This window comes from Crocodylus porosus, unplaced genomic scaffold (assembly GCF_001723895.1).
Source record: "Crocodylus porosus isolate Cpor-Errol unplaced genomic scaffold, CroPor_comp1, whole genome shotgun sequence".
NCBI classification, from domain to species: Eukaryota; Metazoa; Chordata; order Crocodylia; family Crocodylidae; genus Crocodylus; species Crocodylus porosus.
Window position 1 is genome coordinate 15,784,103 of NW_017728918.1, and position 24,255 is coordinate 15,808,357.

The following is a 24,255-nucleotide window of genomic DNA, read 5'->3' on the forward strand; positions in this document are numbered from 1 at the left end:
CGGACTCAATGATCTGCTCAGGTCCCTTCTGATCCTACCAACTATGAAACTATGAAGTTAAGCTGATGTTAAAAAAAATCCTAATGGCTGTTTTCCCAGTCTGGGATGTAGTTTTGCTTTGTGTTGTGAAGCAGTTGCTGTGTTTTACTTATATGGTAAGTGCATTCTGTGGCTGGATAGAGCAATTCCAATACATGTAATTTAAGTTTGTAACATTAAGCTCCTTTGGGAAAGTATTTGGATAATTATTTTTAGTGTGCTTCATTTTTTTTTCTGATTAGGCCATTGAATATATTTAATAGAGCTTATAAATAGTATAGCCTCTCTCATCCCAAAGGATTACCTATACCATAGAGGTTTAAACTGCATACCACATAGCTCAACGTCTTAATGCAGAATACAAATGTAGCCACCTGTGGGGTAAAACACAGCTTTTCTTTAATACCTGACAACAGCACTTCAAGAGCTGTATTACAGCTGGGGACAGTGAGTGGGAATTCAGGAAGCAGGCTAGTAGGTGTACTGTAAGCGTCCAAGTTGCAATTCAGCCTGCTCACTTGGGTGGGTACCTCTGCTTTTGAGAAGGTTGCCATGGGGATTCCTAATGGACCTCAGTTCCTTGGTTGCAATATTTTAAAACAATAAAACTTGCCACATGCTTTCTGTTCGTAGACAGCTTGCAGAGAGCCAATTAACGTAAGTGAACTGTCACAAAGTGATGTTGTTGCTGGTTCACAGTGGCTTTTAAATAATTTCCTAACCCTGGTTCTCAGTGTACCTTTCTGTTTTTCATTTTCTGTCCTGGGGTTTATTTCACAAGAAGTGAGGTAGAAAGGTAGAACACAGCAGAGTCTTAAAAGCCATGCAGGGTAAATTTTCAACACAACATAATCCAAAGTGTCCTTTTATATTCCAGCTCTGGCATGAATGCCAAGCATGATGTAATTAGACTGATTTAAATGCAGGTTGTTTCATGGGCTTTAGAATAATGGGATGACTCAAGGCCTCAATTAGAATAAAAAAGCATTACCTCACTGATTAGCTTGATGTCTTCACCAGGCACAGGAAATCTTTAATCAACGGATCCAGGGAACTATTTGCAGATGAGACAAACTGCTAATGAGAGATGAATTTCAGTTGCCTGTTGTTTTTCTGTTTAATGAGTTGAAATGAATCATTTGCTTTGGGAGAAGCCTGCTTGTGGAACTCACTGACTATGCCTTCCGTTTAAATCAGGATGCCAAATCCTATATCCCCGTACATCCATCTGAGCTCTCCAGTCCTGCCTCCTTGTTAAACTACTTCTTGTTCTTATTCTGTTTTATTTACCTACTGCAGATCTCTGTACCCTATTTCAAAGGGCAAAAGAACTGGCCACAGAAAATGAAACCTTGCCAGAGGCAATGAAGTCTCCATTGTAACTATACAGTTATTAGCTAGTGCAAATTAAGGCAGTTGGAGATTAGATTCTCCTGCCAACATTGTCTTGTGGTATTTGGATTGATGAGATTTGGGAACATGGTGTTTAGAATGGCATTTTGGGTAAGGTTTGATACTGGAAAATGGCAGAGCTCTTCCTGGATGTGTCACAGATTTTGTGTGACATTAGCTAAGCCAATCAATGACCATCTCATGGTGATCTCTGTTAATAAAAGACAGTTAAATCCTAATTTGCAAGGGTGTTTGTAAGGCTGAGTTAATTCTTGCCAGAACATTTATGGAAGGCATACAGGACAACAGCATTGAATTGAGATGGTTAGTGGGAATTATTTCATGACCTGCAGTGGGCTTTAGATAAGGTTTCAATTTTAGGTATAACTTGGAGCTTCTCTCTATATCTGTTTGTCTGTCTATCTATACATGGGTAGATCTAGGATTTTGAAAAAGCAGGTGGTATGGTACATCATCATATACAACACAAGAGAGATTTTTCTTCAGAAGATGTTTTCTCTTTTCCTAAAAGAAACTAGAAAATTTACTGTTGCCTAGGGATATATTATTCAGTTTAAAATCAAAGCAAGAACAAATATAATTTTATTAGAATATACACTAATTTGCTAGATTATGTTTTTTAAACCTAACATACTAGGCAAAAATAGTCAAAAATATTGTTTAATTAGTCCTGTAGTCATTATAGTTAGATGTACAAGTCATATTCAGATTCATAAAACAAAATATGGCCTTCTTGAGCATCTCGACAGTGCATCAAATGCTTTCCATACCCGAGTTAAGGTTTCTAGCTAGGACTGAAAACAATCTGCAGGAGAGAGAGAGAGATTACCAGGAGTAGCTAACAGACATCAACATTGCAGAAGGAAGGATAACTTAGGTAATAGAACACAAGGACCATTTAAAGAAGAGAGCATTAGTATTTGTGAAGTGAAGAGAGATTAGCAGGAATCAGGTGCATTATAATAAGCAATGAAATCAGTTGACTGTATGAATAGAAATGCTGCAGCCTTCTCAAGGCAGTTGGTTTTAAAGTTGGGTGGAGCTGGGATAAAAACAATGGGCACAACTACATACCTGCTCCCCTGAATCCACCCCTGGGACATCTGGAATGAACATATGTCCTTAATCCAGATCCAGATAGATGCGTGTGTAACCTGGCAGTACTCCAAGAGGTAACCCCTCTCCAACTGAAGGGATCAAAGCAGGTGCATAAGCACTGTGGGACATGTAGGGACTCTCTTCCCCCTATAGAGCAGAGCCAGACCACTAATGGGGACTTAACCATATACCTTTTAATACTGGGAACATAACAGGCATAAATCAGAGGGTATAGTGGACACTACAATGCCCCAAGGGGGCAGGATTCAACAAAGGTTAGACTCTTACAATCACTGACAAAAAAAACAGGGTTAACAAGATATAAAACACAAACAGCAGAACAAACAATACAGGTTGGTGAAATATAAAAAAAGGCGCAAAATGTCAGATGACAAGGAAACATAGGGCCTTGGTACCTGGAGGGGAAGAAAGGGAGGAAAAACATAATATCCCCTTTCCACTGCAAGAAGATTTGTTTCTTGTTAGCTCGCTCATCTTAGCTGGAACTTGAACCCAGCTCTCCCATATGGCAGTCAGGAACACTGCCACAAAGCCACCACTGGTGGCACTGCTCCAGCCTGCTAGGGGTCTTGACCTTCTCGGAGCCTGGCCTCACATTGAGCTGTCCAGCCGCCGATTGGAGGAGCTGGAGGCAGAGCTGGGAACCTCTCAGGTCACTGCTCAGATCCTTGTTGGAGTGGAGAGAAGCCTCTCCTGCTAGCTGCAGCCTCTCCCAGGGGATCCTGGAGCCCAATGGGAAGCCTCTCCTGCCAGCCACATGCTACGCTGCTGAGGGTACAACTGCTACCTACAGGTCCTGCTCTTTCGGGGCACTACTCCTACCCCACTGGCTCAACTCTTGCCAGGTCTGTGAAGCTCCTTCCTTCTTGTCCCTCACTGGTCTCTCCTGAGTTAGCCCACGCTGCCCCTTTTATCCCCCTCCAGGTGACCCAAGGGGCCAATCAGGGGACACGGGGGGGGAAGTGGGGGTGAGTCTCTGGGGCCTGATTGGTGCGGAAAGGGAATCCCAAGTCCTCCAATCATCATTTACCCCTTCAAAACCCCTGGGCCAAATCATTACCAGATTGGTGAGGAAAGGGAATCCCAAGTCCTCCAATCATCTTTTGCCCTTTCAAAACTCCTGGGCCAGCCCATCAAATGTGTTAAAAATTACCTTTGTCACAGCTGGCATTGCAGGAGTCTCGATCAATGGCATGACTAGAGCAAAGTAACAAGGGGAACTGCCCTGAGCATTGATGGTGATAGACCGGGAAAAAAACAGCTGTTGCTACAGCCACATGATCATGATCTGCAGTCACATGTACTGCAGCCACATGATCACTGGAAATTGCTGCTACCCCTGTGTGTGGAAGCTGCCCCAGGTGCCCAGCTATGTTCTTATGCTTCTGGTCTCAATAGATGGCCTCAGACAAAACACGTTCAGAAGATCAAGGCCTATTGCAGGGTGGGAGAGGGAGTGTACATGTGCTTGTGTAACAGCAGGCTCTGCCATATGTCTTTCTGATAGTTTAGGACATCTCGGAAACACTCACAGGAAAAACCAGAAAGTTCCCAGAGGGATTCCAGGGCTTTTATTATAATGTTCAATTAACTCTTGGCTGGGATGCAATACTTGTTGCAACTTGGTTCACTGCATCAGCCTGCACAAGCTCAAATCATTTGCTAAAAGCAAATCAGTCTTTTCTACTCTGTCTTTCAGTCTATCAGTCTTTTCTACTGTGCTGCCTTCCCTGCCGCTTTGTGTCGCTGCTCTGTGTTTAGCCCAACATGGTATCAGAATTAGTTGGAGCAAGGGGAGGCAGCAGATTTCTATAACCATGCTCTGCCCCGCTTTATTGAAACTGGAAATATTTCTCCCTAGAATTGTGTTTACGGAGAGATTCTTGAAAGCTTCATTAAATGCACAGTGCTGCCTCTTGACCTCGAAACAACCTTACAACATTACCCAAACCCATCTGCTTAAGTGCTCCCATTTTTCACCTCTGTGACAGGTTTGCTGCTTGGCTGTACTTCTGGCTTGGGCTGTACTAACACGAAATGATCCTGTGCTAGAAGTTCTTGTTCCTGCAGCTGTCTGAGCCATCAAATGCCTCTCATCTGGGCTATGGGCAGAGGAACTTCAGGTTCTCTCCTGTCCTTTGAATGCAATAAAAGCAAATATGGATTTTGTTAGGAGCTCATAGTCTAAGTCTGTCTCCTACTGAGCCTTCCCATTTACCTCAAAGTCAGTTGAATCTGACCCTCAGCCTGTTTTTATTAGTACTGCAGTGATGATCAGAGGTCAGCTTGCCATTGTGCTGAGAGCTGTAGTAACAAGAAGGACCATCCCTGTCCCAGAACGTTAATATCCTTAGGGAAAGGAAACGTGACCCACTGGGTGCTCAAGGATTTTGGGAAATTGGTTTCAATTCTTTGCTCCAAAGACCTCCTTTCCAACCTTTGGTAAGTCACTTAGCTTCCCTGAGCCACAGCTCCCCATCTGTAAAATGGGAAGAACGATACATCCCTCCATCACAAGAGTGTGTGAAAATAAAAACACTAAAGATTGAGGACAGCAGATATTCTAGCACTTAAGTAAACTGGTAGAAATAAGCATTTACATTTATCTGGAGGAGTTTGATATTTAATTGATCAAAAACACTTCATTTTGCAGGCCTAGATTCTGAAATTATTGTTAAAATCCTTTACCTTAAATGAGTTACAGGACAAGAGTAACAACTGGAAGCTGAAGTGTAACATATTGGAGACTTATTTTTAGTATCTATTCCTCTTCTTGTTATCAAGAAGCTTTTTATCACAACAAGGTTAGTTTATTAAAGTGAGGTGAATAAGTTAATACAGTTTCTGCTCCAGTTGTCTTTTCTCCCATGCTCACCAAACTAAAGTTAATTTACAATATCCCTGTGGTTATGATAGACAAGATTTAAAGGTTCACATTATCCACTTGTGTAAAGCTGACTGTTATGGACCTTTGTTGAACTAGGGTATGGCCTGTTTTCTGTTTTATGGATAGGTAAAAAGAGGCACTGAAAGATCAAATGACTGGCCCTGTTCTCACAATGAGTTAATGGCAGCTTGTTCTGGAAAACCCTTCTTTCTGGACAGTCCCCTGTGCTCATATAGAGGCTTTTCCTTCTTTTCACCTTACTCTGCAATGCAGAGCACTTAGCAGGGCCAAAGCCTTAAACTGTTTGTTTGTGATTTGAATGATTGAGACTTGTACTATCCACATCCCATACTCACATGTGCCCTGATACACCCCTCACATCTTTAGACTGCACTCACCCCCTCCTAAAGGAAGGAGGAGGAAGGAACCTGTGGTGAAAGACAGCATCTCATCATCAGCAAGCTATGTAGTAGCAAGGAGAAGATCCTATAATAAATCACCCAGCTGTGTTGCAATCTTTAAGTCATATTGTAGAAAGTAATAATTCTCTAGAGATACAGAGCAATAGTTGGAGAACTAGCTGGGATCATCTGTCTATAGTCTTAAAGGGACTGCTGGAATAACAAGTGTCACTGGGGGCTATCTGATCCAGCAATGGTTATTGTCTCCCTGGAAAAAAAATCTAGAAATTAGAGTGTGCAGTGAAAAAGAGGTAGAACAGTAATATATAATCAGCATCTCTTCTTACCTGAGGTGTGAAACCAAACTTTTTGGTTGCTTGCAGATGTTTAAAAAAAACCAATCCAAAACCTGATACTTTAAACTCCGTGTGCTCATGTGCCGAGCCCAATACATGCCCAGAAGAGGCAGTGCACATTACTTGAACCCAGTTTTTGGCGCTTGTATCTAATAGCTGATAAAAGCCCCAATAAAGTGATCTATACAGACACTGCAGAGCCAGGTTGAAGCAATGTGCTGCTTCTTCTGGTAAAGCAGTTTTTTGGTGTTTTTTTTTAATGTTTGCAAGCAGCCATTGTGAGCTCTGGAACAAAACCTGACCTTTATGTTTCTAAAGTGGAACTTTTTACAACTCAGATTTCTACACTATGGTGGTAGAAGGGCTGTTAAAACCAGCGAGAATTTGAAAGATGAGAAGGCTCAGGGCATTAATTAAAGAGCTGTATAGCCTACAATGTATGTTTGCCATTTGTTTGCAGCTAACCCAGGTAGGCAACAGTCAAGCCTCTGGATCATGGTGTACACATAAGAGGTCTAATCAGGTGTCTGATGAATCCACTTGTATGGGGTCCTGTGACCATCACATCAAGACCTTCAACATGTATGCCTTGGCAAGGCTATGGAGGAGTGGAGGCTGCCCAAGACCTATCCCCCCCACCATGGAGACAGAATCCAAGGGCCAGACCAAGCCCAGATGTTCAGTGTCTCCTGGTTGTAGCTTCTGCCAGAGAACAACAGACAAGAACTGCTGCTGACTGCCTAGTGCGTAAGCCAGGGTGCAGTTCTGTCAGGGCAGTGTCCCTTAGCCTTTCTCCAACCAATGTACCCATAAAACAGTGGGGGGCAGGTTTTTGAGCCACCTTAATCTGGAGATTGCAACATTGTGGTATTTAATAGGAGCTACTTCATCACAAGTAGTCCCACCACATTGCTACTGGGCCCTCCAGTCAGATGCAGTTTACAGTCATACCCAGGCCCATAGCCCAGGTGCACTGAGAGATGCTCATTACTATTCAAAAAGGAGCTAGGGGTCTCAGGAAAGTGCTTGGTGTTGACTCTACTGTCATGAGGCATCATGGCAGGTTGCATTTTCAGTAATGGAGGGATCAAGAGCTGATTGGGCAGTGGGTTGTCCTTAAAGTTGTCCATCAAATTCGTGCTGCCTGTGGCAGTGTTATCCCTATTCAGTAGATAAATAGGCCTAAGGCTTCTCTATTTTATAGGCACTTGACAGTCTCACTGACTTCAGCTGAAAAGCACTAGTCTGAATTGTAAAGTATTAATGCCTCTTTGTGCTTGAAGCACACACAACATCTCTGGGAAGTAAATCATACTGTTGCTGTTTTACAGGTGAATAATTGGAAAGACAAAAATACTGACCTATCTACAACCACACAAGAGTCTATAGAGAAGCTGGGAGTCAAGTGCCTAGACAAATGGGAATATTTTGTGCATTGCTTAGTAGGTTAAAAGATTAGGGTTTGAGGAGGAGTACTGTTTAGATGGAATTTAGATGCTGAAGTCCAATAATGCACATCACAAAATCTCTGCCTAGTCATGTAAGTACCAGAGAGTTCATAGGCAGTTTAAATTTTCTTCAGCAAAATTATTTAGGAATCTTGAGTTCTTGCCTCTGTGCATGCTGAGGGTTTCCTCCATCTTAGCTGAGTGAGCATCTTGGAATCTACCTCATGCTGAAGGCCATTAGGGATTTGCAAGCTGGCATCTCTGGGCACCTATACATGTGCCGGACATCTGGTCCAACACATGCTAATTAGTGCACAACAGAGCAGACTTGATTAATGAAGTCTGCTGGAGCATGCTAATTAACACGCTCCAGCAGCCTCTGTGTCATGTCTATTCAGAGCCCCAGAGCTTCAAAATGATGGTGGGGGCACTTGAACGAAAACTTGTCAAATGAGCTTTAGTTCAAGTGACCCCTCCACCATTTTGAAGCACAGGATGCTGAATACGTATGATCCTGCAGACGCTTTAATTAAAGCAGCTCCTGGAGCCACTCTAACTACAGCACCCACCCCTTCTCTCCCCCACCCCAGAGTATATGTATAGACATTCCCTGTGTCTAAATCTCCTAAAGGTCCAGTCCACTAGACCCACAGCAACAGTACTGAGTCCAACACAAAGCATAGCAGCTGTTTTTGTTCAAAAGTAGGTTTAGAAGAGCAGGAACACATCTGCACTAGGAAGAGTGGGGACTGTCCCTTCCGCCAGGCCTAGTCCATAGCCAAGTGTTCAAGGCACTCTCCTAGGAGTTGGGAGATGCAAGTTAGAACCCCTTTAGGCTGCAGAGGCTCAGAAACCCAGGTATCCCACTTCCTGGGTGATCATACTAAGTACAAGGCTATTACATGAAAGGGGACAGCTAGGGTTGTCAAATCTGTTTGAACCTATTCTAGGAGGTTTCATCAATGACATTAATTATGGTGCATAGGAAGGCAAGTGCACCTGGCTATTAAATTTTAAAAACCCACTGGACTACTGTATAAATCAGATTCAACATTTTAGTATTTATTTTAATGAATGCCCTATAATTTATCTTCTGGGTGACTCTCAGCAGTCTCCTGGAGATTTATATCTAATTCCTGGAGATGCCAAGGCAATTCTGGAGGGCTGGCAACCCTATGGGCAGCACCAGCTGCTACCACCACTGCCGTATCTTGAAAGAAAAATGAGCCATCTGTAAATACCCAAAGGAATCATTTCAGTGCCCAAGTTTAGGAGAGAGCTGGGAGCTGTGAATCCCAGATGCATCCCTTTCCCCCATTTCCTGTTGGCTGCCTCTGGTGTTCCCCTGCTGAGCATGCTGCCAGTTATGAATTTCATTTGTATGCATCAACCTCTCTCCATACATTGTACAGGGAACTTATCTCAGTGCTGCTCTGCAAGCTTACCATTGTTTTGCCAGGTAGCTGCATGCTCAGAGATGTGCACTGCCTCCTGAACCAGCAGCCAGGTAGGTGCATTCATATGGCAGTGGGAGGAAGCTAGGGCATGTGTAGATGAAACAGAGGCCCTACATTGAAGCAGCATGTTTTTAAAAACACCGCTTCAATTTAGGGCCAAGTAAATGTGTCATGCACATCCCCATGCACTTACCTGTCTCTCTGGTGGCGGGGAGCAGAGGGAGAGCTGCCGGTGGGTAGAGCGGTCCTGTGTTGGGGGGCTGGTGTTTTCCTCCTCAGCAGTAGCACACCCACTCCCCCAGCAGCACTCTCCTGCAGCTATCTGACTCAGGTCCTGGGAGGCACTGCAGCTGCAGAGGGAAGCACCAGGCCCCTGCACAACTCAGGCAGGCAGGCAGGCTCCAGGAGGGAAAAAAAACATATCAGGTTAGCTGCCTTTTTTTTTTTTTTCCTGGGCAGAGCCAGCCTTCCCAGGCTGCTGCCAGGCTGCCTATATGGGCTTCCTGCAGAGCCCCTGAGCTGCATGGAGCCTGGTGCTTCACTTTTCGGCTTTTAGGGCAGCAAACTAAAATTCCTTGGAGGAGTTTTAGTTAGCTGTGCCCCAAGTCATAGAAGATGTATTACGCTGCCAAATTTGCTACAGTGGCAGGAATTACTGTGCAATATGCCACTGATGTGTGCAAACACCAACACCATTGAAGCGGTGCAAAAGCATTTAAGTTGCTTTAAGGTGTTGTGCACGCATGCTCCTTGTTTCGTCTACACACAGCCCTAGTTTCCAGTAGTACTGATGTAAAGAGAAATTCTCGCAAAGTGCTTCTGATCTAGGTGAAAGCATTTGCAGAGTTGTGGTGTGTGTCTGAGCATGTTGCTGCCTCACACAAAGAGGCAGGGATCCCAAAAGTTTAGTGTGACAATGCCCGAGGCCATATGTGTAAGGATGATTAAATCATGCCGGTTTAATAGTGTGATTCTGTTTGAAAGGTGCTTTTTGCATTCTTTCATCTCTCTTGTCCTTTCTAAGGATGTAATATTGATCTTTCACTTTCACTAGTGGAGCAAATCTCAAGGATAGGCTAACTTGAAGGAAAAAAGGAGACCAGTCTGAAAATGGCAGCATTGGTGATTGAAACACTGCAGTATCACAGTACAATTTGGGGCACTGGCATTTGAAGTCTGTTGTTGGGGGATGTACAGTGAGGCTTACTAGGGCTTTGCAAAATGGCTATGTTTCAATTCGGTTTTGGTTTCAGAGGGACGGTGATTGGTTCTGGTGTTTCGGATCACTGTTCCATTTGGATTTGTCTGAATCTGTTTTGGAGTTTTGACACGATTTCGGTGATTCGGCCATAGGCTATAATGGGGAATCACTAAAATGCCTGTAACTGTCATGTCTAGCCTGATTCGGATGAAAATTGCAGGGACGGTAGCCCCTTGCGAGTTTCAAGGAGATAGGTGCAGGGATTTTTGTGAAACTGCACCTCAAATTGTTCAAAGCAAAACTTGTATCACTTGCCATGCTGTCATTTTGCACACATATCTGCAGTGCCCTTGTTTCATTTTCACGGCTTTTGTTTTGTTTTGATTTTGCTGTTTCGAGCTCAAAATACATCAGAACACTTTTGAAACGAAACACCTGGAGAAATTTTGCACAGCCTTAATATATTCCAGTAATTCCAAGTGTATGCCCTAGTGCACTGTATGAGAATTGCATGATTATCCAGATCACTGCTTAATGTATATTTTCTCAGTACATTTCCAAATGCTTACTATCTAAGAATTACAGAATTATGAAGGAGTAAAATAGTCCGTCAAAGATTTTTGCTTTGCGCTCTTACTTGCATTCATGGCAAAAACAGAAAATTGTGCCATTTTGCAGAATTGTTGATTGGTTAGGCTTTATTGAAGAATAGTCCATGGTTTGTGAGCATTGCTTGTCTTGACAGGTGTGATGGACATCTTAGGTCTGTATCTTTTAAGTCAGCTGATTGTCAGGAGCAAATTCTTGTGTGGTTTTTATTTGGAAATAGCTGTTTTAAGGGATGATGATTTAATCAGAGTGTTTTGTGTAGAAATCAGTTGGACTCATGTCAGGGTTCAGTGAGCTAATAAAACCAAAGTGATGAGTTATCCTTGTGACTAATTCACCAGATGTCACTGTTGCATGTAAAGGTTTGTGCACTGAGCAGTCATGGCGTTGGAAGTGTGCATATCCAAATCTAGTTAGAAAACAGCGAGTTGAGTTAGCTATTGCAGTCCTTTTGCTCAAAGGAAGATATCTGCCCTTGCGGAGGCAGTGCCCAGCCTTTAGGAAGTGGGGTGCCTGGCTTGAGAAGTGCCTGTTTATCTCTGCATTTCCTCAGTTTTAAACATTTGAAGGACATTTCTTCTCTGATACTTATAAGCCCATGCCTGCAACCAGCTGCCCATTGCAAGTTATCTCTTGGATGGACCTCATGTATTATTTAATTTTTAAAAATCTTATCTGCTATAAAATATTTCTATAGATTCAGTGTACATTTAAAAAAACAGATTGCTTGGGTAAACTCTGGTCTGGACAGAGGGACAGCAGTTGTATGTGGTGTCCTGTCTACATTCACATCATTGCTTGGTCCCTATGACACTCCAGTGTGCCATGTCTTATCTTGTTTTCTTTCCTATAGAGCCATTCCCATGCTGTGATGATTGGTTTATTTTGTCTCCAGGCACAGCAGACAAAAACAAGGACTAATCGACTCTTCTAAGCAGTGAGGAAGGGGCAATAGTAATTCACTGAGGCTGGCTGAAGACCAGTTTCCACCAGGTGCATCCTGGGCCACAGGATCAAGTAGTCAAGGCAGTATACTTGTTAAATGGCATTGCTTACTTCCAAATCCTGTCAGGTTGCTGCTGGAAATTGCCACTGCCTTGGTAACGTGCAGTTGTCTGACATCACAAACTAAGATGCAATGTGATGGGCAAGTCAGGGAAATCTTTAGCCAGTAGCATCCGTTGTAATTTGCCAGGGGTCTTTCCGGAGATGGAAGCGGGAATTTGTCTGTACCTGGCCAAAAAGAGGGATGTCTTCAGTTCTAATTTTCCAAGGAAACTCTAGGGCTAGAGCAGGGGCAAGGCACAATGTAGAAGAAAAGATTTGCCTTTTGTTCCTTGGAGGCATCTCTGTTCATAGGCAGATAAAATTAGAGATTTTCCCATGTCCCTTGTATCTGTTTTGCATTTGGATGCAGTGGGTATGGCACGGACTGAGCAGCAAATTCAGTCACAGTAGCATCACAGCGGGAATCGTGTCGCTTATGCTAGGGAGCACAGCGTGAAACAGAAGGGCTGACGAGCATATACGATAGGCTACATGCTGGCTGATGCTGGGGACTGCGAGGAGATGAGGTGCATTGTATGATTAGGGAGCGTGAAATTAAACCTCTGCAAAACAGGTTTTGAACGATCAAACAGTGACTTTCCGTAAGAATAGCAAAGCATATTTAGAGTTTGATTTTCAGAGGTGCTGAATGCCAGCCAATGCCTGCTACAGTTGTGAGTGCTCAGCACTTTTGAGAATAAGGCGGTCGTTAGTTAATTCTGTATTAAAATTTTATGATTGAATAGTTCTAGGAAATTATTCCATCCTGCTCGAGCCAGAAATAGCTACGTCTTATCTACTGTTCCCTATTTTTTTGTTCAAGGAGCCAACCATTCATACCACAAATGACTGCTGTTTCCATTTCTCATTCTTACTTCTCAGAAGCAATAGAAATCATTGTCACCACTGCGTCAGGTATTGACTTTGGTGTGGTAGATACACACGTTTGGATTTCAAATTCCTCTCCTCCCTTTCTTCTAGCACCCTTATATGACACACAAAGGGAAATTAATAAGAAGTGCGTGAACAGAGGGAAGTGCCCAGTGCACTTATGAAAAATAGGAATTCCTTATTCATGGAGCCTCTCCCCCTCCTGTGTCTGGTTCTCACAATCCCCATAGCCCACAGTAAAGATGCATCAGGTGGGTGGGACTTTTTACATTCTCTTCATTTCAGATTGATTGACTTTGGTCACAGGGTTGCCCAGGACATATCATGCATACATGTTAATTGGTTGTATTTCATTAGAGAAGTCGTTCTTACGCTCATTCGTATTATGTGGGTTTTTTTCTGCATAGTTCAGGTATTTGTCTACTAGGCACACTCTGATTTCCCAGCATGAGAAGCTGTCCCTGTGCAGGGGTTTATGATTTGAAGTCCCAAGGCCTGAACCAGATGCTTATCACGCAAATACTGTGTCTGTGCTTGAGGTCTGTGCTGTTTAAGCTGGGATCTGATTGAGGAAGCAGCTTCATTCACATGATAGTAGTACCAAAGGCAGTACACTCATCACCAGTAACTCCAGAATATGCATCCCTCAAGAATCTTCGTTCCCTACTTTTCCTCCTCCTTCACCACCCAGAGGAAACAGCACCTGCCCCTGGGTAAGACAGGGAACAAAGGGAGAGCAGACACAGGCTAAGACCTGAATCTGCTTCCTCTAAGACCTAGACCAGCTTCTGGCTGCCAAGAAGGAGTTTTCGTATCTCTCTTCCCAGTGAAGTGGCACCACTTTCACGCCACTGCCAGTGTGGACGGATACAAGGTTCTCTCGAATCCCTTATCACACACCAGCGAGGACCATTGAAAGACTGCCTCTTTGTCAAAACATCACACCTCTTCCCGCAAAAGTGTAGATCAGGGACTTCTGGTCTCCTTGTCTTATCTGGCTTGAAAAAGAGAAATGGAGCTCTTAAATGCATTGTGCCTACCTTTGTGTCAGTCACTAAACTTATAATTGTCAACCAAACTTGTAATCTCATTAAAAACAATGCAGTGGATGTGACATGATGTGTCTTCCATAAAACTACTTGTACTAATATCCATTGATATTAATGGATTCAGTCAGTAAAGAATGAAGAGGCTGATATCATTAGTATCAGCCTTCCTGTGATTTTACCCATCAATGTCAAGTTAACTGACCAGTAATAAACTTTGCCATCCCATTAATTTAGCCTTTTTAAATATCAGCGCAATGTTAGTTTGTCTTTTTTCCAGCCCTGTGACACTTCCTCAGAATTCAGAAGTCTGAAATTCAATCAATAATGCGAGTAGCTCAGAGAGCTCCTTTTAGCATTCTTGGAGGGCAGTCTTCTGGTCCTGCTGATCTGAAAGTATCTGTTTTTAGCTGCTACTGTCTAACATCATCCCTTTCCCTTTGGAATAGAAAATATTTCATTATCAGCAGAAGCTCCATGTGTGCCATCCTGCTTTTTCACAGACACAAAAGAGAAATATTTATTGAATATTTCTGCCTTTTCTTCATTGTCATTGCCAGTTTTCCTGTCCCTGTCTTGTATTGGAATTGTACCATTGCCAGGGTTACTTTTGTTTCTGATTATATCATCTATACTGGTCTAGAAGATCAAAGTAAATGGCAACATACTTCCTATCTGACTTTCTTCCTTTGAGATAAACTGCAGCGGTCTGCAATAATTTTCTGTGCTGCTCTGTTTTACTGTGAATTTAGATAAAGAGTTTTCGTGGGAATACTCATATTTATGGTTAGAGTTACAAATTATTGCATGTCAAAGGGTATCTGTGTGTTTTCCAGTCACATAGAAGTATGATGTCATAAAAAAAATAAAGCCAGATTTTTAAAACATCTCAACAGGCAGTAGCTTCCCTTGAGAACAGCAGCAGCTCCTAAGTGCTGCCTGCTTAATTAGGTTCCTAAATGGGAACTGAAAATCTGGCCTTTACTGTTGTGTTTTTTTCCCCATCTGTTGAATTTTTAGAACTCTAATCCAGGACTGGCCTGCTTTGGAGATCTCAGAAAAGAATTGATTTTCCCATTGAGTGTTGTTTCTTATCTATGATACTTATTCCATGTATTAGAAATGTCCTTGCTTTTTTATCCTTGAAAGCCATTTAAATCATTGTTAGCTGTCACTTCTGTTCCAGTGTCTTTAGTGTTTTCTGCAAGAAAGGGCTGGCTGTTGGAGGTGAGATTTCACCACAGCAAAAGCTTGTCACTGTTGCTTTGTGCTTAGCAGTCAGGCAGTGCTGAGATTTCCCATTCTGCACCCCTTGCCCAAAGCAGATAAAAATGACCTCCTCTGTCTTGACTGTTGTTACCACGTAGCTTTGGAAAATGAACACAGCTGGAATAAAGAGAAAAAAAGCAGATGACATTTTTGTTTTCTGCATGAACCAATGCATAGAGTCTTTGTTTTACAGGAATGTGTGTTTGCCAAAGACGTGTCGTTATTACTGCAATTTTAATAGTGCAGCTGTAATTCAAGCCCATTTTCTAAACAAAGATGTGTTTGTGCTTAAAAATGCATATTGGTATTATTTGAGATTTCATCTGTAGTGCAATATTTCAGATCCTACTCTGAAACTTTTCCTTAGCATTTTCTTTCCAAAATACACATTCTAATTCTGTGTTTCAGTAGCATAACAAGTCAACTTGGTTCTGAGATGGGGGAAGGTTGTGGGAATGGGGAACGGCACAAGGTGAGGGGCACTGGTTCCAAGAGCATGGGTTAAGGGGCGTGGAAGAGGGACAGGAGGGAAGCAGCTTTATTATTTATTTGTTCATCAGTTTTCAACCTTTTTTGTACCAGGACCCATTTGTAAACATCAATAGCCAGCCCCAACTCAGTGCCCCTTGCTCCTGATCCACTGCCTCCAGGCTCCAGCCCCCCAGTGTGTGGCAGAAGCGGGGGTTGTGGGGCTTGTGAGGCCCAAGTGGCCCCAAGCAGCCCCCCACAGGCTGGATCTCTAACAGCCTCCACTTCTGCTGCCCATCAGGAAGTAAGTGGAGAAGCTTGAGAGAGTCCAAAGGAGGGCCACACGCATGATTAGAGGCCTAAAGTATGAGGAGAGGCTAAAAGACTTGGGATTGTTCAGCCTGGAGAAGAGAGGGGACTTGGTGGCAACCTATAGGTGTATCAAGGGCCTGGGGGAGCATCTGTTTACCAAGGTCCCAGGGGAGGATAAGAAATAATAGGCACAAGCTGATTGGGGATTGCTTCGGGCTAGACATAAGGAAAAACTTCTTTACAGGTCGAGTGCTGAGGGTTGGAACAGGCTCCCCGTAGAGATGGTACAGTCACCCAGCTTGGCGATCTTCAAAAAGTGTCTGAACGCTTACCTTGCTGGGGTCATCTGATCCCAGCAGTCTTTGCTGCCCAAGTGCAGGGGGTTGGACCTGATGATCTGTAAGGTCCCTTCTAGCCCTTAACAACTATGAAACTATGAATGTAATGTAGAGATGAACCACACAAAGAAGACAATAGAAGCAGCCATGGGGGCCAAATATAGAAATGCTTCTAGAGGTTCTTGTGGAACAATATTCTTGCAACCAGCGGCTTCATTCCTCATGGTGTGGGCTGGGCACAGGGTCTCTGTTACCTATTGCCCTGAACTCCATTGCCTTCCCCTCAGCTTGCTTTACCTTAATGGACCATAATTAACAAAGCAGTCTACTGGTGGGTGGCTCTTTCTTCTGCACTTCTGTAGGATGGAGCCTTGTGGCAGAGCTTCATGAATACACTTGCTCTTGATGCTGCCATGCCATAATATCCCTATTGCTCTTGTGGCAGCAGCAGAGACTGGTACAGCTAAATACAGAACTGTGGGAATCATTTCTGAGTTAAGAGCCTGACCCCAAGTAAGCCACATTACAGGCACACATGAATCATTTGGGATTATGTCACTGGTGTCCTTAGAAGGGCAGGAAGAAGGAGCTTGACAGCAGAAAAAAACTACTTTCTCCTGGTAATGCTTAAAAAACATGCCCTGTGATTTCTGTGCTTTCAGCCCAGTGCTTTGAAGATGCTAATGATAGATCCTGGCAAAACTAAAACTGAGCAAATATAATCGGGAGGATTTGGTCACCAGACTAAACAGAAATATTAGTAAGATTTTTTTTGTTTTTTGTTTTCTTTTTTACTCAGTTCTGTGGTGACATTAATATTCTGGCTTGTCCTTTCTTCCTGTCATTTCCCTCTACATCGGTGATCTTCAGTGAGTAGCTTATATGAAGGACTGCTCACTTTCATGAGTAAGAGGTTCACATTCTGAATCTTACAATTCTACAGCTGCACATTTCTAGGGATTATAAGGATTCCAGTAAGTAAGGCACCAAAATGGGACTTGGGTAGGATTTAGGCATCAAAAGTTGAGAAAAGCAATCCAGATTGCACCTCTTTCGTTGAGTGCACCTATTTCTGCCTGAAACGATTCTCAGGTTCTTAGACTTTAGGCTACTGAGCGTGGCCAGGCACAATGGAGTTCAAGCAGGTAGGTGTCGAACTCTCACTTAAGCTCTGCTGCAGTGTGGACCAGAGCTAGGGTGGCACCTAAATCCCTGAAGGGATTCAATCTGTTAAATTCCCATGAAGCACGTCTGACACCACAAAACTGAGCACCAGTGGCTGCTGGCACTTGAAAATACACCTGGTGGGCATGGCGTCAGGGCTCACTTTTATATCATAGCGTATTAGAGATTACGGAACTCACCCAGGAAGTGGCAGATTTGAGTTTTGCCTTAGTTCAGGGGGGTTAAACCTATATCTGCCACCTCGGAGGAGACTTCCCTAACCACTAAGCTATAAAATAGTCTGGGTGAGGGCAGTCTCCAACTCTTCCTGTTGGGGCTAGACCATGGGGTAGCCAAAAATACAAGTGTTCTAGGAGCAGAAGGTGAACAAACAAGAGACAGGATGATTTCCTAGCCTCTTGAGTAGGGCGCACTCTTAGGAAGGGTAGGAGTGCTGGACTCTGATCTGTGCTCTCCAGGCTATATCTGCCATATATCTAGTGACTATCTAGTATAAAATGCATAAACAGTCCAGGAAGAAGGAAGGAGAACCCAGGGTTTCCCCCTTACTAAGGAAGAGCTGTTGTCACAGCTGGGATGGAGGCAATAAGGGCCAGGCATCAGGAGCCCAGGTCTAGTCAGGACAGCATCTGGAGGCCAAAGATGTGATCAGGAATGGGCTGGGGTCAGGGAGCCAGAGTCGTTGCTAGAAACGAGCAAAGGTCCAGGATCCAGAATCAGGAAGCTGCAATTCAAACTGGGATCAGGAAGCCACAGAGGCCCTAGAGTGAGGAGCTGAGCGTTGTAGTTAGCACAAGCCAAGGGCTGGAAGCCAGACTAAGCTGCCAGGAGTTGAAGAACAGGGACCAAGAGTCAAGGCAAGATGCTGGGATTTGGGGCATCTAGAAGTTCATTCGCAGACTTTTGCAGAGCCCTTCCTGGTACCTGCCTGCTGCTCTCAAGGCTCCCTCTCTTTGAGGGAGAGTTGACCTCTGGCAGACACATCAGCTGGGTGCCTGAGGGCTGATTCAGCCCCAGGTGGAGCATGACTCATTAGCTGTCTCCACAGAAACCTGCTTCCCCTTGTTCCCTTTCCTTCTTGCCCCTTGGGGGCCTAAACAGGGGTCCCCCACTATCTGGGTGATCCTTGTAGCCCCACTTGTAGTCCACAGTGGGAGTGACTGTGCTGTGCTTTGTACTGAACTCGGTGTTATTCGTGCATGTTGGTGCTTCCTCCTGGATGCTCCAGGACCCAAGTGACTGGCAGCCATAGTTTGAACCTCAGGCACATCCATGGGCCTCGCAATTTTGTCACCTAGCAGTAGGCACCCCCCTGCTCTGCACCAGGAGCTCTGGATCAGCCGAGTCCTGCCTTGTCATTGTGCAGGGATCGTCAGTACTTACCCCGTCCATTGGCAGCCATGTGCCGTGTGAAGCCTAGGTGCCTACAAAGACAGCCTGGTCCTAGGAGACTTGCCCAGTACCACCCTAGAGTTACACCTGATCAGGAATTGAAACCAGGTTACACAGGCCTGTGTTGTAACCACCTGCCCTTCCCTCTTGTACATCTTTTATGGCTCCTTCTCACTGCATCAAAACACAGACTGAATAAAGAGCTCAGCAAACGCTTCCTCATCCGTTCTGCTGACCACAACGCGTCTCCAGGGCCTGCTGTGATTAAACATTACGTGTGGGTCTTATGTGCTTGTTGCTAGGAACTGAATTGTCGGTGGTAACGCACCACCCGGGCTTTTGCCTTGTTTCTTATAAACTTCTTATAAAGTAATTGGACTCTGCTCTCGGCGTGTGGCTGTAATCCAACTAGTATTTTACTGGGCCTTTTAACACGCTTGGCATGCACCTGTTGTTATGGAGCTCGGTCCCTTCTTCTTTGGAGGGTAATGACACGTTGGATGCCGATTGGTCTGGCTACAGGTTGAAACCTGAGTGGGTGGGTAAAGGAGATTTTTCTCTTGTGAGAGACATCTACTGGGCCTGCTCTGGCAACTTGTTAGCACACATCTGTTAAGGTTGTGGGTTCACAGTTCTGGACATTGTGTGCAAATGCTGTGATGCTCTAAGGTAGAGGCTTGTCCAACTGATAGCCCACTGGCCACGTACAGCTCACAAGGGGTTATGCTGCAGTCCTTGGGCTCCTGCCCAGCCACTGCTGCCGCCATCATGCTCTCACTGTGACAGCAACCTCTCCTCCCAGTGGTGGGGCAACGTAGTGAGTGGCATGTGGAGCCGAGGGTGGGAACGGGGCGGCATGGGGGTCCATGCCTGTGTGGTGTGGTTGTGGGGATGGAGGTGTCTGCAAGGGCATACATTGCAGCTGCGGGGAGGGAGTGTCAGGGATCATACATGGTCTCACTTTGCAGGGGGAATTATAGTTTCATAGATGTCAGGGACTGGAGGGGACCTTACAGATCATTGCTCCCCCGTCTCCCCCCCACACTTGGGCAGGAAAGACTTCTGGGCTCAGGTGGCCCAAGCAAGATGGGCATCAGACACAACACATGCCCACTTTACCACCCCCTCCCCCACCTGGCCGAAACAGAGCTAGGTGGAGCAGGGGGATGGATATGGGCTGCCTGCTGCAGGCTTGGGGCTCCTTGCCCTGCTGCCTTTCCCCTGAGAGCCCCACACTGGTTGCACACCCTCTGCCTACTGGGCAGCAGTGGGGGGCACAGCTCCATGCTGCCACCACCCCCATTGCTGCCAGGCTATCCGGGGACGCCTCACCATGGCAGTGCAGCCAGCACAGGGCTTTGTTGTTCCAGGCCCCACGCACTGCAACACCCCCAACCCCTGCTCCAGTCCCCATCCATGCTTCTGATTGAGCCCTGGGTGCCATAGGCGTTTGAGTAAAATTCATGACCTGGGGTACTTTCTCCAGTGGTCAGTGTGATGTAGGGCCTAGCAATCACTAGGTCTGCCTTCCCTTCAGCCAAACGAGCAGTAAGCTGTGAAGGAGGTCCCCTGTGTACAACATCCATCTTCGGACTCGTGAGGTCTCCTGTTTTCCCTGGGCATGCACAGTATGCAGCCCAGCCCCCAACCTAGGGCCTTGTTACTAGGGAATAGGGTTTAATGAGGCTTTTGAAACATTTGGTATATTTAATGTGTGCCTGTATCATATCCAAGCTGATCAGTGGACAGACTGGATGGCCTACACTCTGCTCCTTATCAAACCATTTCTTTTTACTCTGTTCCAGTGGTAGCTACTGGAATTGATGATGTTTCTACTGCTATTCCCTGCGAAATTGAAAATCCTGCAAAGAATAAAGCAATTTTAACCAAATGTGAAAAGATTGTAATTGTGAATATGCTGCTTTATAAACAGAATGCTTTTAGTTCCAGTTCCTTGAGAGTGCTTATTTCACAATAGCAGCTGAATTTTGTTCTTGTCTTTTTTTAGATCTAAAAAACTGAAGAAGCTCCCACCTCCTCCAGCCAAGGAAGACAGGCCCAAGTTAAACATTTTTGATGAGGAAATATATCCAGATGAAGGACTGTTTGGCCCAGTAAAAGATTTTTCATCCACCGGTTCCAAGGACTCATCAATCAAAGATAGTAAATCAGTTCTATCTCTGATCTGTAGAGTTGGATTGCTTTTCCTAAAGTTTTAAAAATGACTTTTGGGCATTTAAAATGGATTGGTTTAACTTTGATTCGGACTCATCAGTTTTAGGCCAGATTTTTACCTGGTGCAAAATCAGCTGGAGATTTAAAACAGCAGGACCTGAATTACAGGATTCATATACTGTTGGAACTTGGATTTACAGTTTTTATGGGTGTCTGTCTTATGTTGAAAAGCAAGATGTAAGCAGGCTTGGGTACAAACTATTCCTGAGTTCCTGAAGGGAATAGATTTAGAGGCCCTGCAGGTGCAATATGTCAACAATTTATATCCTTGCACTTTGTGGATTTTTACTTTAAAATGGAAGTTTTGTATAAAAATCAATGCAATACATGGCTGGCTTCCTTTGCTGGCATCTGTGTTGGTGTTGCTTTATGTCATGTGCAGGTAACTAACGCTTTCTGCTGGTTCCTTCTTTAGACCTGAAGTTATTTGAAGATCCAGACCTTGGTGGGACTGTTAAACTTGGTGACTCACTACTGCTGCCAACTGCCTGTGGACAGAAAGAGCAAAGATTAAGCACCAGCCTTGATGAGGACATGGAGGAGCTATTCAGGTATTTGTGTACCACGTAGCCCCATGGTAGTAGTCTCCATCAGGCCTACCTGAGCAAGACTTTAACTGAAGCTTTGAAAATGATCTGTACTGAAGTGGGTTAATGCTTTCATGTTCATATTAAATAATGGAAGAAGTTTATTTAAGAGCTTAGAAATCCATTACAGAAATATCCCTAATATCACACTTTGTAAAATAGCTCCCTGAGGTTGCTAGGGAATGAACTTGATTACCCAGGAAATCACTTCTGATCCTACGTTATTATATACCTAACACCTAGTGCCAAATTGTGGCACCTTTTCTTTTTCCAAGGTGCCTTTGAAGATAGTTTTCAGTTAGCTGGAGGGTAGTAAATACGATCTCTGCTTTCCAACTGAAACTGTCTTGATGAATGTAGTTTTTGGAGCCGGCAGAATCTGTGAGCTCTTGGCTCTCAACTTGAGCTCAAGTGGCTAGAATGTGCTGGCTTATAATTTACACTGTATATACAGTCATAAAGGACTTAGTTATTGATGTTGTCCCTAATATTCATTTACATTTTGATCAGTGGTATATGAAGGTAAAATGCCCATATTTCAGAATGACGGGTAGGAAACAGTTTTCAGCATTCCCCCTGTCTAAAATAACGCAGTACAGACCTCATAGCTCTCTGTATTCATACTCATATGTGTATCTTATAATTGAATGTACTTATCTTCATAACATTCTTGACTGAGAATTTTTTTGCCCTATTATCCCCATATTATCACATGGAGAAGTGATGCAAAGAGCAAAGAGTTGAACTTGAGCCCTCTGAGTCCCAGTCAGGGCCAAGCTAGGTGTTGTACCATCCTTTCTCTCATCCAAGTCTTCAGTATTTTAATAACCTGTTCTAAATGGAAAAGAAAAATTCTGCTTAATCTCTTGGAACTAGTATGTCTGCAGTCACTGTTTATGCAAAATGCATTGGTACTAACATATTGGGCAGAAATACCCAACTTAATTTACCAGAAGTTAAATTAAGTTATATGCCATCTCTTATTACACAGTGGCCATACATCTGATGTTTATCAGACACGAAGTAGCAAGACATAATTTGATTTACTGAAGCAGAATATTGGGAGTGAGTATCCACACGCTTACAGTCTTGTATGTCTGCTTCAGCCTGTGCGAGCAATCTAGGCATAAAATGTTTGACCCAGATTGTTCAAATGAGTAAGAACATTTAGTGCAACCCCTGCCATAACTGCTACCCATCAGAGAAAGTCCATCCATCTCTCATATTCATGTACACAAAAGCAGCCAGTTTTCCTTCCTTTGTTACAGGGAAAGAAGCTTCTAATGTCTGCTAACTGCTGAACTGTGTTCTCATATAGCCCTAGGGTCCTCATAGCCAGCAGCAAGTGACCAACTGCCAAAGTAGGAGATAATGAAAACAAGGAGAGAAGGTTATGGTGAAGTTCCAGGTTTTTTTTACTCAAATTATCACAGTGCCTTCAAGTAGCCAATCACCATCTAACTGGAAATGAGTACGTGTAATGCAGCAGAAAATAAAGCTGAGGCCCAACAGAAAAAAATGCACTGGAAATTCTAGCTATGTAGAGAAATCTTAGCCCTTCTGGGGTTATGGACTGACAAACCTGTTTGCCTTGCAGAGGAGAATGGGGAAGCTAAACTGGGAGAAATAGGAGGACTAAGGAAGGATATGATAAAGGATGGGAAGTAAAAGAGGACCTAGTTTCAGGAAATATATGGGACGTGGAGAAAAAGAGAACTGACTATGAACTTGACAAAATGTGGTCGATGGAGGGGGAAAAAGGCAGTTTCTGCTGGCGTCTTCTGATAGAAACTCTTCCTCCAGGCCCAAAGAGAATTGGGAGCCATCCAAATTTTTGCAATTGGCCATTCATCATGGGTACCTCAACTGAAGGCTTTTGGTGGTTCATCTCTGCATGGACTGTGCATCTGCAGCTCCCATTGACTTCAGCTGTAAGTGCCTTGAACATGTGAACATTAGGCCCCTTTTCTCAAGTTGAGCAACTGAAACCTAGAACACTAAAAAATCCATATTCTTTGAAGTGCTTTTTAGGACAACCATGCTGCTTCCCTCCATGCCCTAGTTCACCTTATGCTTGGGCATTTTGTGAAAGGCATTAAAGAAGGATTAAATGCTGACTTCTTTAAATAGTGGTCAAAAGTCTTCATCACTGAAATAGCATTCAGACTAATTTTGTGATCTCTCTAATTCCTGATTTTATTCACACATACCCCAGATATGGAGCTGTGGTGCCCTGGTAGTGCTGGTGTTTAAAAGCCTAGGCAGTAGCATGGCCCTAAATCTCTGGACTTTTTTGGTCCTTTCTTCAAAAGTCCAAACCCTCCTATGCTTGTAGGAATATTGGTGATGCCATCACATTGGAGCAAAAGCTTCTCAGGGCACGTCCACATAAGCACGCATGTGCGTCTTGCAGTGACTTTGGGATTTTTTTATCAGGGATTTTCAGTTTCCAAATAGGGGACACCAACATTTCTGCTAAGGAGGCAAGTGGTAGGACCCAACGTTCAAGTGCCCCTTTGCTCTGCCAGGTAAGAGTCTGACTAGGAATACCTGAC

The 24,255-nt window shown here is 44.0% G+C and overlaps 1 protein-coding gene across 1 annotated transcript in view; it reads left to right on the plus strand.

Moving 5' to 3' along the window:
• The window catches only part of HS1BP3 (HCLS1 binding protein 3), an 86,931-nt gene that overhangs the window by 42,077 nt on the left and 20,599 nt on the right, over window positions 1-24,255 (plus strand). Inside the window, exons 6-7 of the mRNA XM_019537344.1 lie at window positions 20,887-21,041; window positions 21,529-21,664. Of these exons, the coding sequence (XP_019392889.1) occupies window positions 20,887-21,041; window positions 21,529-21,664 (291 nt within the window). The remainder of the gene's footprint in view (window positions 1-20,886; window positions 21,042-21,528; window positions 21,665-24,255) is intronic.